Below are 16,292 nucleotides of genomic sequence, written 5' to 3'. Positions count from 1 at the left end.
GTTAATTTATTTACATAAAGCTTTTCTAAACTGCTCAAAGCGCTTTTCATAAACAGTGTAGGACTGCATCTACATTCAGCAATGTGTAGCATACACCTGGATGACGTGACAATGGCCATTCTTGTGTCGGCACACTCGCCACACATTAACTATTACAAGCAAAAAGTTGAGAGAGATTATTAGCCAATGAACAACGGGGATCTTTTATGACCACACAGTGTCACGAACTTGGTGTTATGTCTCATCTGAAGGATGGCACCAATGTTTACATCATCATGTCACCATCACTGCACTGGGGCATAGGTATCCACACACGGACCACAGGGTAAGTGCCCCCTGATCACCTCACCAACACCTTTTTCAGCAGCAACCCAAACTTTCTCCTAGATAGTCTCCCAAACATCCTTAGCTTCATGTACATTATCTGTTCTGAAGTTCAGGTAGTGTGGCTGCTAACAAAAAGTTCCATTAGCACAGTTTGGCTGAGTTGCACATTTTTCTTCAACACACCTGGACCAGCCGTCACTGCCAAGGTATAAAGATGTTACAGTACATTAGTAGCTTACAAAGTCTGGAGATGGGACATTTTAAACCTCTTTTAATAAACTCTGTAAAATTCCTAAATCTAAATAAAATTCATTTTCTCCCAGCAATAGCCGAGAAGTTAGCTTAAGCCATGAAACACAGGTATGCTTTAATGCAGAGTAGTGTGCAAGGAGAATAATGTGGGTAGCACAAATAAGGTGACACCCACGATTCATCCCACCTGGCATCCTCTTCCCAGCAACTTGGATTCTCTATTTAAGCCCTTCCTAACTTCTCTTACCTGGCACCCAGCAGATTAAACTAGTCTCCTAGTTTGCTGTGTATAGTGATGAGCAAAACAGTTCAGTGTTATTTTGCATAGATTCACAAAATTGATGCTAAAATTTGTTTCACATGTGATTTTTTGCAGCTGCAAAAGTCAGAAAAAAAATATTTTCTTAATGTCTAAAAGGTGAAAATGAAGGCATATTGCTCCCTAAAGCCTCTTTTGCACTTAATGTATTTTTTCCACACCTGCAGCTTGCAGGAAAAATTTGAGGGGTGGTGGCAAGATCGGCACTCCAGTTACCATTTTATATACAGTATATATATATAAAGCTCACACTGTTCCAGTGTGGTGCTGAGGTGTCTTCTGCTACACTCGGGTCCCAGTCCAGATGGTTTGTCGTGTGGAGGGTGCGGCAGTGCACTATCAGCACATGCTCCCAGTTCTTCTCTCTCCTCTATGTAAGACATGTAACAATGCAGTACACCAGTAAAATCAATTTTATTTTTTGCCTCCAGTTCACATCATTGCGGAGGAGCAAAGTATGTTTTCTTTCTTAAAAAAAAAAAAAAAAAAAAGTCTCACTGAACAAATTCTTGGGAACACCATACAGATACTGGAAAGGGCCCCCTTTCACTCTCAAAACAGCCTCCAATCTTATGACATGGATTCCACAAGATGCTGGAAATGCCCCTTTAAGATTTCTGGTCCATGTTGACGTGATTGCATTACAAAATTCCTACAGATTTGTCGGCTGCCCTTTCATGCAGCAAATCTCCTGTTCTGCCCCATCCCAAAGGTGTTCTGTTGGTTTCAGATATGGTGACTGGGAAGGCTACTGAAAGCATTTGCATGTTCAGGACACCAGTTTGAGATGACTTTTGCTTTGATTGATACATGGTGCATTATCATGCTGTAAGTCGCCATTAGAAGATGCGTAAATTATGGCCATGAGGGAATGCAGTTGGTCAACAACAATACTCCAGTAGGTTGTGGCATTCAAGAGATGATCAATAGCCATTAACAAGCACTAAATATGCTTAGGAAACATTCCCCACACCATTGCACAACCACAAGCAGCCTGGACTGTTGACACAAGGCAGGTTGGCTGCATGGATTTATGTTGTTGGCACCAAATTCTGACTCTACCATCTGTGTGCCTCAGCAGAAGTTGAGATTCATCATATCAGGCTATGTTTTTTTTTCCAGTTTTGGAGAGCCTTTGCTAACTGCAGTCTCCGCTTTCCGTTCTCAGCTGGTAGGAGTGGAACTTGACATCATTTTTTGTTGTTGTAGCCGCTTTACCCCAAGGTTCAACATGTTGTGTCTTCTAAGCTTTTGCTGCTTGTCACAGCTGCACAGAGTGGTTATTGGAGTTACTTTATTAGCAGCTTGAACCAGTCTGGCTATTCTCCTCTGACCTCCCTCATCAACAAGGTATTTCCATCTGCAGAGTTGCCGCTCACTGGATATTTTTTTATTTTTCATACCATTCTGAATAAACTCTAGAGACTGTTGTGTGTGAAAAGTCCCAGGAGATCAGCAGTTACAAAATACTCAAACCAGCCCAGGTGGCACCAACAATCTTGCCACGGTCACAATCGCCATGATCACATTTTTTTCCACCCTTCTGATGTTTGTGAATATTAACTGACTTTCCTCACCTGTATCAGCATGACTTTATTCTTTTTGCTGCTGCCATATAATTGGCTTATGAGATAATCACATGAATAATCAGATGTGCAGGTGCTCCTAATAATTAGCCCACTTAGTCTCAGGTGCTGTGTATTTTCCATGTGAAGATGTATTTAAAATGCCATTGTGAATGTTACTGTATTATCTCACAGGAAGGTCACATCTTACCATTACCTGGATATTGTTCTTTCTTGATTCTTGCAGGTGAGTTTAAGGATATGCAAGATCCAATTGCTTGTAGAAATGTACAGAGTATTCGTCTGTAACACGTCTTTAGGATTGCGATCACCAAAGTTGTTAACCTAACTAGCAAGGCGGGAATCATACTTGTCTGTGTGCAGAACGGTGCAGCAGATATGTATCTCAATTAGATTTGGTGTTCTTTTAAGGAAATATGCTTATTTGTGTCAATTTTCAGACACTTGTGGTATCAAGCTTTTATTGAACTTGTATTATTTTTTTTTAAATAGTATATTATGTTTAATTGGAAAGAAGCAGTGAGTAAGCAACAGTTTGGTGGGTCTTTAGCTATGGTTGAAATTCTGTATTCATTTCCAATGAGGTCACCATGTATAAATTCTCCTCTTCACATCCCTTACACATCCTTGTTGGAAAAGCAGCCACTTTGCATGATGTAGGATTCAGGGGTGTCGAACTCCGGTCCTGGTGGGCCGCAGTGGCTGCATGTTTTCATTCTAACCCATTTCCTGATCAGTGACCAGTTTTCACTGCTAATTAACGTCTTTTCCCTTCTTTTTAATAGCCCTCTTTTTAAGGATTCAGTCCTCTGAATTGATTCTTTTCTTCATTAAATGGCAGCCAAACAGAAATGAGACGTGAAACGAGCCGACAGATAACTAGCTAAAATGGGGCTTCAAACTCCAACCAGTTTCTTAATGCAAAGCTGATTCTTGCTGTTAATTAAACCAGTTATTTAATTCTATGGCTCATTGTTGCTCTCATTCTGCCACAGCAAACATTTCCAAAACTGTTGATTTTTCTGTTTTTTCTGAGAACACCATCAAAATGTTTTGGTGACCTGAGAGATCAACCTTATCAAGACCATCACTTTTCTTAATTTTCAAATATTGTGTGATGGGCACAGGTGAGCTGCTTATGTGGTGGCTTGTTTTGTGTCTCATTATTGTTTGGCTGCTAATTAAGGAAAAAGAGACAACTAAGGGGCCTGAGTTGAGTTCATTAAAATGACGGCAAAAGAAGTTAATTAGCAGCAAAAACTGGTCATTAAGGAATTAGATGGTTAGAATGAAAACCTGCGGCCCTCCAGGACTGGAGTTCGACACCCGTGATGTAGGTGAAATATCTAATGGTCTGCACTAATGTAAGGATTTAGTTTTCAGTTGTAAAGTTGTCCTTTTTTTTCCTCCTTTACATAAAGATATTATTGAAATGTAACTATCTAGACTGGTGATTCCCAACATGGGGCACACGCCCCACTGGGGGGCAATTCGAGAATTTAGGTATGTTAAACAATTTTATAAAATGAAAAAACAGAAATTCACTGTTAAAAATGATAGAAAAAAATAAACAATTTTTTTATTTTTACTTTTTACAGAGACATTTATATATTTATATAAACATAGAAAGGATGGTGAAGAACCCTTTAATTTATGATTTTACAATCAGCTTGGGTTTTTCTACTTAGAAATTGTTTTTACTATTAAAATAATATGAATTGTAACAATGATTATAAAATTTTGCAATATTACAAAAAATATGATCAAAATATTACAGAAAAAGCTGTAATTAAAGTTATTTTATATTTATGAATATCATGTCTCTTATGTTTTCAAAGCTGTATTTGCTGTATTTTCATATTGTATTATTTTCTTTAATAATTTCTTAGTGATTTCTTTGTCAGTATTTCAACTCTCCTTTCCCTGTTTTGTTTCCATGTTCTTTGGAAGCTTGTTTAGACCAAATTAATGACGTTATGGGCTTCCTCCATGTGAGTAGGAGTTCACTTTTTGAATAGGTAATAACAAGAATAAGGTATATGTTACAGTGAGGGACATCATGATTTTAGAGAGACTTAGGTGGGGCATGGCCAAAAAAAGATTGGGAACCACTGATCTAGATCAATACTTTCCAACACCAATTATGGGGACCAATATGATGGCCGGTTTTTGTTCAGTTTCCCAACCAACAAGTCAGTTGATCTCACTGTTTAATTATCTGGTCTTTAATTAATTCTATCATTTTGTATTTCGAAAATAACAGTAGTGTAAGATTTACATTCATAAAAATGTAATATTTTGTATTCTTGCTATAGTTTAGGTTCTTAAACCTCTTTTGTCATTTTGCTATTAATTTGTCATTTTGTGAGGAGTTTGTTTTCGTAATTCTAGTAATGGCAGCTAACAACACCAAATGATTTAAAGACTTGACATAAGAGACTTAAAAACTGGGTTTCCTAAGTTTTTTTATTGGTATGCAGTAAGTATTTAAATATGTTACTTGGCGATAATATACTGATTTATTATCTGAGAAGATTGTCATTATTAACATTATCATTCTCATACCACATTCTTGGCATTTTAATTCTTAATAGCCCTGCTAGTAGATAGATAGATAGATAGATCTATCTACTAGCAGGGCTATTAAGAATTAAAATGCCAAGAATGTGGTATAGGTGTGATATCTGAAGTAGCTGCAGACTTGCAGCATTTAGTGGCATTTGTCCTGTCCCTGTCTGCTCCACTGATTAATTGTCATTACTGGGATACAACTAAAGGCCATGTTACATTAGACTACTTTTCCAGTGATTTTCTGTTGTAGCCTTCATTTACGTAATCTTCCCGAATTACCCAGCAAGTCTGTATGACAAAATCAGACCAGTTTAATTTTGTCTGTATTCATAGGGATGGGGCTCTCTGTGCTTTAGAGATGATAACTAATGAATGCTCATTTGGGAGTACAATGGATATAATGCAGCAGCGAAGACTAAGTTACAGGAGTGTTTTGGACCTCACAGACATTAGGCAGGCTTGTCTGTCTGAGATCTTGTGTTTTATGTACCCTAACAGAATGACAAAATTGGAGAGGTCTCTGAACTTGTCATACCTGCTAACCCTTTGTACAGCACCAGCTCTGTCAGGCAAGCTCACTGTAAATTGACCTGTTCCCGAGATGAGATCAGTAATGGCAGTTGGCAAGTCTGAGGCACCTTATGACTAGAAGTCGCATGAAGTGACTTGGTTAAGGGGGCAAATTCCAATAAAAGCTGAGTGAAAAGGAACTTTTTTCTTTTTTTCCAAAAATGCAGAATAAGAGAAGGAAAAAAACAACTAATTAAACAATAAGATCAGTTAGAGGTAAAATAACTTGTTGGAACAAAACATGCAGCCACAGTGGCCTTCAAGGACTGGTCTAGATCCTCGGTGAAATTGACAGCTGCAACAGTAGAGGGCAAACATTAGAGATCAGGCCCCAGCAGGAGTGAAAAGAGTAGCTTACACCGTTTGGAAAAGAATGTCTTCCGGTGCCTTTTATGTTTTACGTTATTGAGATGAAATTTCATTGAATTGGAATGCCGAACGTAAACGTCATGAATATCCTCAGCATTAATCGTTCAGTACGGTGGGTGGTACTGCCTTTGCTGACACCTTCTGAGTCATGAAAAGCTTTTAAAACAGAAATGTGACTAACCGAGAGCTTAAGATTTGGGTGTGGAAAAGTGGTGTGACAAGGCCTTGCCCAGGTGAGGAAACCAGATCAGCTCCACTAGCCTGCCACAAAATGCTGCCCGGGGATTTGAGATACATTTGGGAAGGTCACTGGTTATGCCATAAATCAGAGAAGATAAAGATGTTGTGTTTTAAACCATAAATGCAAAAAAAGTGCTTACAATAAAGTGGCTAAGTGCAGTCAGGTGTACTAAGAAGCACCTCTGGTGGTCTTTTCTGCCCGCTCCTATTAGGCAATTCAGTGCTTACTGCCAATGTACTGTTCAAGGTCATTTTGAAATTTCTGCACAATATACATTTAATTATTGATTGATTGGCTGTATTATTTGTTCTGTAAGTCTGTATTCTTGTTTTTTTTATGCTTCTGCTGTATGCATCTGAATTTCCCCATTGGATTAATAAGGTTTTATCTAATAAATTATGTATAAATAAATCCTGTATTTTTAAACAAAATATACAGTATTTTAGGGGGTCGTAATAAATAAACCACCACTAGAGCAACATGAACCACAGTACTCCTTCCATGAATGCGGCCATTTGCCTCTATTGCTGTAATCTCAACAAAAATTAACAAGTAATTCCTTCCATCATCCCATCGGATCATTATTATGTTCCTTAAGACCGTCATTCCCATCCCAAGTGATACTTCTGTCATTGCCACACCAGTCAACAGCCTCGACATTTGCCGTGGAACCAGGCCTCCTCCAAACTCTCTCACTGCCCCTTCCGTCTGTACCTGCTGTGAGTCCCCACAGCCCAAAGTTCTCCTTGTTCCTTTGCTCTTATTGAGCAGGTTTGATGCCCTCCTTGGAACGGCACTTAACACTCTTGGGAGTTTCTTTCTCCATCCTGATGGGTGTTGTCTCCACGCTCCTTCATTGCCTCATCTCGTCTCATGCACACACCATTCCTTCTACTATTCCCCGTATTTACTCCCATTTCCCCCTTAGCTCGCTTGAATTTAACTACTGATGAAGGTCGTCCTATACTTGTCACGGGGAGCTGTAAATGAGGGGTGGCTGTGCCCCGATATTAACAATTAGCCATCCTCCCCACCCTCTGCTTCACTTTTCATGGTGCTTTCTTTCAGAGTTTAAGCTATCTATTTAAAAAACCCACTTGTCTTTGACTCTGTAACACAAAGTGTCACACTAACAAAGAATGTGTAGTTTAACTAGCAAAGGAGAGCATGTGACAGAGTTATTACATAAACTAGCAGTGTGTGTCTGATCAAACGGTTAACAAAACTGTGACTGAAACCATCCTTACTCTCAACAATCGGAATAAAATGACACATCCTCATACCCTAAAATGTCTAAATGCAGTATTTTGTTTGGTATAATGTTTGAGAAGTGCATTTTTACAGCTGCGTGTTTTCCCAGTAGTTCATTAGCTACATTTATGACTGTAAAGCTTCACATGCTCAAGAGAGTGGAGGCAAAAGAGACCTTGAAATAGATTTTTGTGAATTACATAAACCTAATATTAAACTGTTATATGAGCAAGCAAGGTGATAAATGACTACTTAGGCCACTGCTTAATTTGAAAGCAGCACAAATGCGTTGGTAATGAGTAACTTTTTTTTTTTTAAGGAAGATAAGCATTTTTATACCAAAAAGACATTTTCAATGGGAACAGCATATTCAGCCCAACACAGGTTATCAATTCCTATTCACCTAACTGTTTTGCAAAATACTGCATCCTCCAGTTGAAGCTGGAAAGTTCCCAGGTGTACTGCGGTTTGCCCCCACTACTCGGTTATTTTATTCCATGTATCTGTGGTTCTCTAAGTGGAGAAAATTTTTCTAACAGTTGTGTGAAGCCAACCCTTAAGCAGCTTCCATCTGTGCCCCACTTGTTCTTGTTGAAGAATTCATCTAGCCATCTGTCAATAGCATTAGATTTGGATCTAGAGGAGATGTAAATAATTACGATCAGAATGATCTGTGTCATGTACTAGTAAGGGGATGTATCATTCTGACTCAATAACATTTAATCTATTGCAGTAGTGTAACTGCTCAAAAACTGTATAAAATTTGTTATTAACCTGTAATGAGAACAATGTGTCTGAATCAAGTCATGACATGAAACTCAGTTCTCAGTTTTACTGCTGTAAGAAAGAGCACTGCAGTAAATGCACTGCTTCATGTTCACAGAAAACAAAAATGGTTTGCTCAGGATTAGGGATGAGTGAAATTTGCTGAATTTGCTTCACTTTCAAGTACAGTGAAAATGTCTGGGGAATTTTGTCAAAAGTGAATTGGGAAGGAGAAACTGAACTCGTTCTGAGTGGATTATTGGGGTGCAGTGGTCTTTTAAGTGTCCCTGTCACTGAGTGACTTTACATGCGCTTTAATAGCTCGATTATTCACAGAAACCTGCTTTCTAAAATGCCATGTAAACCCCTATTCCAGCTAGAAAAGCCATGTGAACACGTTTAGATTTTTCCACGAGTAATCCCGGTTATTTGACCATGTAGACCCTTAACCGGATTGCAGTTAAGGATTCTGTAGTCTGCACATGTTTGTTGCACTCTCTTAGCGTGGCATTCACTTTCAGCAGCTACAGGCTGATGTGTCAACAAGGGTAAATTTCCTGTGGCAAATGCTGAGACAATTGCATTATTCCTTATCCTGGTTGAAGTAATCTGCCTCCATAGTTCAAAAATTGCCAAATTCATGTTAATGAGCTAAACATGCAGTGCTAAGCCCAGCAGCAGAAGCTCAGGAGCAGTGGTGGGGGTCACATGTTAAAAGTAACACACATTTAATAGTCCAAATACATTTTTAAGTAACGAGTAACCTTACACAATGTTTTAATTTTTTAAGGTAAAAATATGTGCATTATTATTATCCCAGTAGCACTGGGTGTAAGGCAAGGCATGTACGTGTACTGGTGTTCCAGTTTGCAGTGCTCATTCGTACAACCAAGCAGAAAAGAGTGTGCAGCATGTAATCCACTAACAGAAACACATTAATAAACTGGCACTTTAGTTTTAATGCAGGTATTCGCTATGGATGTGTTGAAATAGTGTAGTCGGGTTAAAAAATGGGCTGGATGTTATTTACTTCACAGCACATGAAGGACTACATGTATTTAAATAAAATTTTAAAAAATCACCAGAAAGCTATCGTAGGCTTCATGCTTGTTTTCGGATTCAAAGCAGCCATTGATGACGCTTTATTCCCTTTGCGCAGTTTAATGACGCTGGAGTGTTTTGCAAAGGGTGAACTCCAGAAGCATACTTGCACGTGTAAAGAAACCAGTTTTGTGCTTTATCCGAGTTTCTTGCCTTATCCGGGTTTTGTGTGTGCATGTAAGCACACTCACTGTCGCTACCCATTCCGCACTACATGGCATGGAGCATAAAATGCTTAATCCAGTAGTGAAGACACAACATTCAATTAATCAATGCAGAGTAATAAATTAATTTACGAGGGATGTTCAAAAAGTTTCCGCACTTTTATATTTTCATTAGAAATGGTGAAGGCAGGAGAGGTAGTAATTGGGCCTTAAAAAGTTGGTATGATGCTGGGAAAATTGCACCGCAAACGAAGGTGACTATGTAGAATAGTGATGTCATTTGTTTTTGAAATTCTTAATAGAGTTTTAAAAAAAAGTGCAGAAACTTTTTGAACATCCCTTGTATGATATTCTCATCATGGTCTACTAATCTTCTTCTTTCGGCTGCTCCCATCAGGGGTTGCCACAGCAGATCGTCTTCTTCCATATCCTCCTGTCTTCGTCATCTTGCTCTGTCACAACCATCACCTGCATGTCCTCTCTCACCACATCCATAAACCTTCTCTTGGGCCTTCCTTTTTTACTCTTCCCTGGCAGCTCTATCCTGTGTACCCCTCAAATGAATGTACTGTAAGGTGTTTTTTCATTATAATTATTATAATGTAAACATTATTTTTGTTATTTAGGGAATTTAAAAAATTTAGGCTTTAATTAATTGCACATTACGTGTATACTTTACGTGAATGTTTTTCCAAAAGATTAAGCCAGACTTGCTACATGAAGCCAATTTCAAGTAGTAAGTCAACTGTTTCTTTTCCTAACTGGCCTCTGAAACTTTACTAGGAAGCAGTGAATTAATAGATGGTAGGTATTGTTATATTATCTAAATTAACAAAAAAATTGCCACAGTGGGTTTGCTCTGTGGCAGAGGCCTTAATTCTGTAGCCTTACTTTTCCAGGAGGCTAAGTTCACATTGTTGCCTGGTCGCGATCCATATTCGCTAATGATTTTTCTGTCTGTGTGCGTTTCTACTGGGGTACTCCACTTTTCCAGCCATATTACAAACAGACAGATGATATTTTATTAATCTCCAAGTTTAAATTTATTTTTCTGCAACAGCACTATGAAGCACAAAATCACGGGGCCAAACAAACCATTAACACAAAATGTTAGGTTAACTGGAATCTCTCTTTCTTGGCTGCAGTTAGAGTGAAAATGTGTGTGAATGAATTCTGGTGCCTTGATTAGCTCTGGCTCCCTGCTAGCCTAATTTGAATAAGAGACTTCAGCAAATGGATGAATAAAAAAAAGTGTAACTGAAGTAATTACCTACTGATTTTTATTTTATTTTTTTTTATTTTTTTCTTCTTCCACAGGAAAGCGTTTCCAGGAGTGGATATCTGTCATCCTCTGCTTCTTCTTGCTCATCTTCAACTTCTGTCACCTCCTTGTCCACTTCCACACTGATCATATTTCCTTCATGCTGACTGGTGTTGGTAAGATGAGAAATTTTTACCACTGTATAAAAACTGAAAATTGCCACACAAATCTGTGTTGACCTTCCTGTGCCACAACTTAATCTGTGATCATCAGACAGTAGCCCATATACTAACAGATATACAAAATAGCATTTAATAAATACATCCAAAGAAAGGTTCATTAACAAGGAGAAATACAAAGTAACAGATGTCTATCTTGCATGGGCCATATTAACAGTTTTCTTTTTTACTTTCTCGTATACAAAATATAGTGAAAGTATTGTAATCGTCCAAAGATACGATGTTGAGATTTTGATGAATCTCGACATTTTAGACCTCCCTGAATTCCTTGTATACAATGTATGGGGAAAGTATTTGAATCCTCCAAAAATTCCATTTCAAGATTTTGATGAATCTCTGCAGTTTAGACCTCCCAGAGTTCAAAAATGGTTATATCTGTCTGTGTGTCTGTCTGTCTATAAACACAATAACTTGAGTATGCTTTCACTTAGGTCAACCAAATTTTGCATACAAGTATTAGGTATGAAATGTAGATTCTTTTGGGCTATTTCCCTAAACTGGAAGTGGTACCTTACCTTTTATTCATGCAGTTGCAGAGTCCAATTTATTCAACTTTACTTTTTATAATAATTGTTCATTATATTATTCATTCATTTAATTTGTTGTTGATGGTTCTTTAATGTCCATAATTTAAAAATGTAATCATTGTCTTGCGGTTTACTCCTCAAATATCCATCCCCATGTCTGATTATACGATTAAGGCTAGGGGAGACCACTCCCGATTTTTTTTGTACTGATAGGTGGGGTAGATCGGGTAGCTCAAAGTCTTTTTTCATTCTCTTTTTCTTTATATGGTGTAATGGCTAAGGATCTGAAATCAAAATCACTGGTTCAAGCCCCACCTTCTGCTCCTTGTCTGACCCAGTACACACCACTTAACCTGTCTAGACTCGTACTGCAAAAAAAACATGTAAACGGTTCTACATATCTGTACATGAACAGTGCATTTGATTGTGCTCATTTGTGAAAGACACTACATAAATAAATTGTTAGTCTCTAAAAAAATGGTAAAACATGCAGAATGGGGGCAGAAGCCAGTGTGACTGATGGACTGGCTTATGAATTGTATGTGGAATGGGGTCTTATCTAGACTTGTGGTAAATGTGTCAAGGGAAAAGGGATATAATGCATACAAGAATGAAAGTGTTGCTTTGATGTTTGCACCTTCGTTCCTGTATGTATTATAGCTATGTATTATAACTGGAAAAAGACCTGGGGCCTCATGTATAATGCCGTGCGTAGAACTCGCACTATAACATGGCGTAAGCACAAAAACGGGAATGTGCGTATGCACAGAAAAATCCAGATGCATAAATCTGTGCGTACGCAAACTTCCACGTTCTTCCGCTACATAAATCCCGGTCAGCGTGAAAAGTAACACACGTGCACGCGCCCGCTGTCCCACCCCAACTCCTCCCAGAATTATGCCTCTGTGAATATGCAAATCAATATAAATAGTCCTTAAGCTCAGCCTCATGTGAAAAGACAATGGGAAAAGCACGGGGTAAAATAGAAGAATTTTATCGAATAGCAATTGGAGGCAAGGAAAAATGTACTATTTGTTGGTTTAAACAGTGATATAATCAACAAAAGGAAGTTGATCGAGTGACAGTGTCGGAGAAACGCGAAAGCTCACATTCACAAAGTCGCACAGTGCCTGAAATAAAAAAGAAGTTGTCAAATATCAAAGTCGCCATGAAAAGGCGAGTCGTAGCCCACCGTCTGAGTGTCATATGAAAGCTTATTAGGGTACAGATAAAAAAAAAAATCGTCACACAGTGGGGGGAAAAAAGCATGAAATGTCAACTTTAATCTCGAAATTTCCACTTTAATCACCTAGTTTATTTTGTCATTAAAGTAGAACATCATAAACTTCATCTTAAAATCGTTTAATTTACTTGTTTCTCAAATCCCATCGTAACTAAAGTAGCACATTAAATGCTTTGTTTTGTATTTGATCTTCTATGTGCTCTGTGTGTGAATCACTATGTGCTTCCGGGCTTTCTCTTCCTCTGACAGAACACAGAATCCATTACATTCGTGATATTACAGCTATCTGAATAATTAAAATACTGAGATGTATATGTGATATCATTTTCATGATGATATGAGTTAAATCATGTTATTAAACATGGGAACATGGTGGCACAGTGATTGTTCATGTCTCACGCAAGATGCTTGCTGTGCCATGTGCGACCTTCGATGAAATACTTTATTGCAGCAGTACTAACTCCTAATTCCTGTCCTTACTTTTCTTTTCTCCAAATACCCAATCGCCACACAATCAGCTCTGTAATAGACGTTAAGCCATCTATAAGCTTAGAATGCCAATTCTTCAAAACTTTTAAGGATCATTGAAATATCTTCGTAGTACGTGTTTAATTATTCTATCCATCTATCCTTCCAGTGTCACGCCAACACAAGCAAGAATACAGCGTGAGGCAGGAACAATCCGTGAACGGAGCGAAAGCTCCTAGCTACCGCTACGGCACCGTGTCCTGGCATGTTTAATTATTAACAATATAGATTATTTAAATGAAGTTAAAGTTTTATCTGTATAATATAATAAGCATATTTTGCTGCATTTCATCTTAAAAATGATATTGTCATCATATATAAATACGCGCTTTATAAAGTGGCTCAGGTTGGGCAATATTATAACTGTAGTGCAAGTTTCCAGTGAGGTAATTGTACTTCTAAGTACAAGCAGTTCTACAAGGAGCACTTGATGGACTGATTGAGTACGTTTATAGTTCTTGGGATGAAACTGTTTCTGAACCGCGAGGTCTGTACATAGATTCCCCACTCAGATACAGTGATATAAATACTCCGAGTGGTGCAGTGAGAGTAATATGGAAAAAGATGATCCGCTGTGGCAACCCCTAACTGGAGCAGCTGAAAGAAGAAGCAGAAGGTGCAGTGAGAGTAACAACGCTAAAGCAGCTATTGTATTTAGAATAGTTTGACCATTCTGTGGACCATTATATTGTTACTGGTTAATTACAATCGGATGCATTAAACTAATAAACAATATGCGGTTAATTTCAGTGTATTTATAAAAGCCGCATCAGGGACGTGTATCTGAAAAAGAAAGGGTAACCAAACAGGAACAGTAGCACTACTTTCATGCTGGGTGCCGCCAGTCTGCAAAACCGAGCAGAGGACTTGCGTACGCCAGGGTATGAGGTACCATGGAAATGTGCGTGGCTTTACGCCAAGTTTAGGTTTTATACATCACGATTTGAGCGTGGAAACGTTCGTATGCAACATTTCTGTGCGTACGCATGGTTTATACATGGGCCCCCTGGTCTTTTTGGACAAGTGCTTTGTGGTCAGATAAAACAAAAGTTGAACTATATGGCCATAATGATTACTGTTATGCATGGAGAAAGACAGGTGAGGCTTTAAAGACAAAACACTATCCCAACTATGAAGCATAGGGTAGCAGCATCATAGTATGCTGCTGTTTACCTGGTAAAGGGACTGGGGCACATCAGATAATAAATGGCATCACGAGGAAGGAGGATTCTGATGTAGAAATTCTGAAGCAACACCTCAAGACACCAGCCAGAAAGTTCAAACTTGGTTGCAAAGTTGTCTTCCAGCAGGATAATAACACTAAACCAAAGTTGTAACAAATTGGCTTAAAGACGACAAGGGGAAAGTATTGGAGTGGCCGTCACAAAGCCTTGACCTGAATCCCACAAGAAATTTGTGGGCTGAACAGAAAAAGAGAATTCAAGCAAGGAGGCCCACAATCCTAACCTACTTACATCAGTTCTGTAAGAATCAGCAAATATTCCTGCCACATATTGTGGAAAGTAACCCCAAGCGTTTGATTCAAGCTTAGCAATTAAAAGACAAAGCCATCAAATACTAACAAAGTGATATGTCAACCCTCTGAAAACCTGATATAGTCATTAAAGGCTGAAATCAGTCTGTCTCTTAACTATTAGATAGATACTTTATTAATCCCAAGAGGAAATTCACATACTCCAGCAGTATTATTCTAACATTACCACTTATGGTAATAAAGTAGATACACTAATTGACTGAACATTGGGAATATGTGGTAACATGACGTGTGTTGTTGTGAAACGTTTGAAAGTATTAAGCTGAGGTATATATATATAATATATAAATTTTTTTTTTTTTTTAAATTCAAACAATTACTGTTTTCACTTTCAGTCTATTAACACCTTTTACATTAGCCACTCAATTCTGTTTTGTAGCAGTTTGGAACTGAACAGGATGGTTTCACAAGTGTTCTGAGAGCTTGTCTACATTTAATTACTGGCTAATTTTCAATACCTAATTTTCAGGTGAATGATGAGCATGCTAAAAATTACAGAATGAAAATTAATGTATTTTTGTATGCAAATGGAGATGCATTATTAAGAGTACAAGTTTAATCTGTTTAACATTCTGAAGTCTAGATTGAAATTATTGTCTTGTATGATTCTGTCACATCCTGCAGGGTGTGTGTGGTGTTTTTTTTTTTTTTTTTTTTTTATATAAACCCTTTCCATTCATTCAGAACTAAAATAAAAAGACCAAGCCAGACTTGGATGAGTACATAATAAACTTTTTATAGAGTAGATGTGGAGTGTAAAAAAGAGATCTGTTTTAATCTCATACTGGCTGGATATGGATCACGTGTGTGTGCGCCATGTGTTATTGGAAAACACAATTGTGTCATTGACTATCTAAAGTACAAAAAAAGAACAGCAGAAATGTATCTAATATATCTCAGAGTTGTACAACATTAAAATGAGTCTGACCACGTGCACCCATGGGAGGTAATCGGGACATTTCCATATTGGGTGAAGACCATGATGTCACTTTAGTCTTGAAGTTGCTGTCGTCACACAAGAGTCTCCCACCAGCAAAACTGTAATGGTCTTGAGTAATCTCTTGTATTTGTGTGTTCATGTAAATGAGAGAATGATTTCTCAGTGGTCTTCTTTCATAACCAAGAGGAACAGCTTCTTCAGTAAGCCAAATCAATTTATGAAGATGCATGTGCCTATATAAAACAAGATACAATTTAGTGAATGGGGTTGGATTACAATTCTTCAGTCAATAAACTGAAAAAATGTTAATTTTGCCAGTGATGAGTTAGAAACACATTTTATTCACAATAGCCAAAGAAATGAAGGTGCCATTTTCAGTTAAGCTAGCTAGAAAAACATGACGGATTGCACATAGTGATGATAAAGATCTTGTGGTTGTGTATGTGGAAAGTGGTTACTCAAAGATCACTTATGCCTTTCCTC

General features: G+C 38.0%; 1 protein-coding gene and 1 long non-coding RNA gene across 2 annotated transcripts in view; both read left to right on the top strand.

Moving 5' to 3' along the window:
- The window catches only part of LOC127529313 (uncharacterized), a 232,405-nt gene that overhangs the window by 112,025 nt on the left and 104,088 nt on the right, over window positions 1-16,292 (top strand). The gene's annotated exons all lie outside the window — the stretch shown is intronic.
- LOC114659762 (ubiquitin-conjugating enzyme E2 variant 1) overlaps window positions 1-16,292 on the top strand; it is a 60,703-nt gene that overhangs the window by 1,897 nt on the left and 42,514 nt on the right. The window contains exon 2 of the mRNA XM_051932419.1: window positions 10,834-10,953. Coding sequence (XP_051788379.1) covers window positions 10,834-10,953 — 120 coding nt within the window. The remainder of the gene's footprint in view (window positions 1-10,833; window positions 10,954-16,292) is intronic.

This window comes from Erpetoichthys calabaricus, chromosome 10 (assembly GCF_900747795.2).
Source record: "Erpetoichthys calabaricus chromosome 10, fErpCal1.3, whole genome shotgun sequence".
In the NCBI taxonomy this organism is placed as follows: Eukaryota; Metazoa; Chordata; class Cladistia; order Polypteriformes; family Polypteridae; genus Erpetoichthys; species Erpetoichthys calabaricus.
The sequence above is the reverse complement of the archived record's forward strand: the minus strand, read 5'-3'. Positions and strand labels throughout refer to the sequence as shown.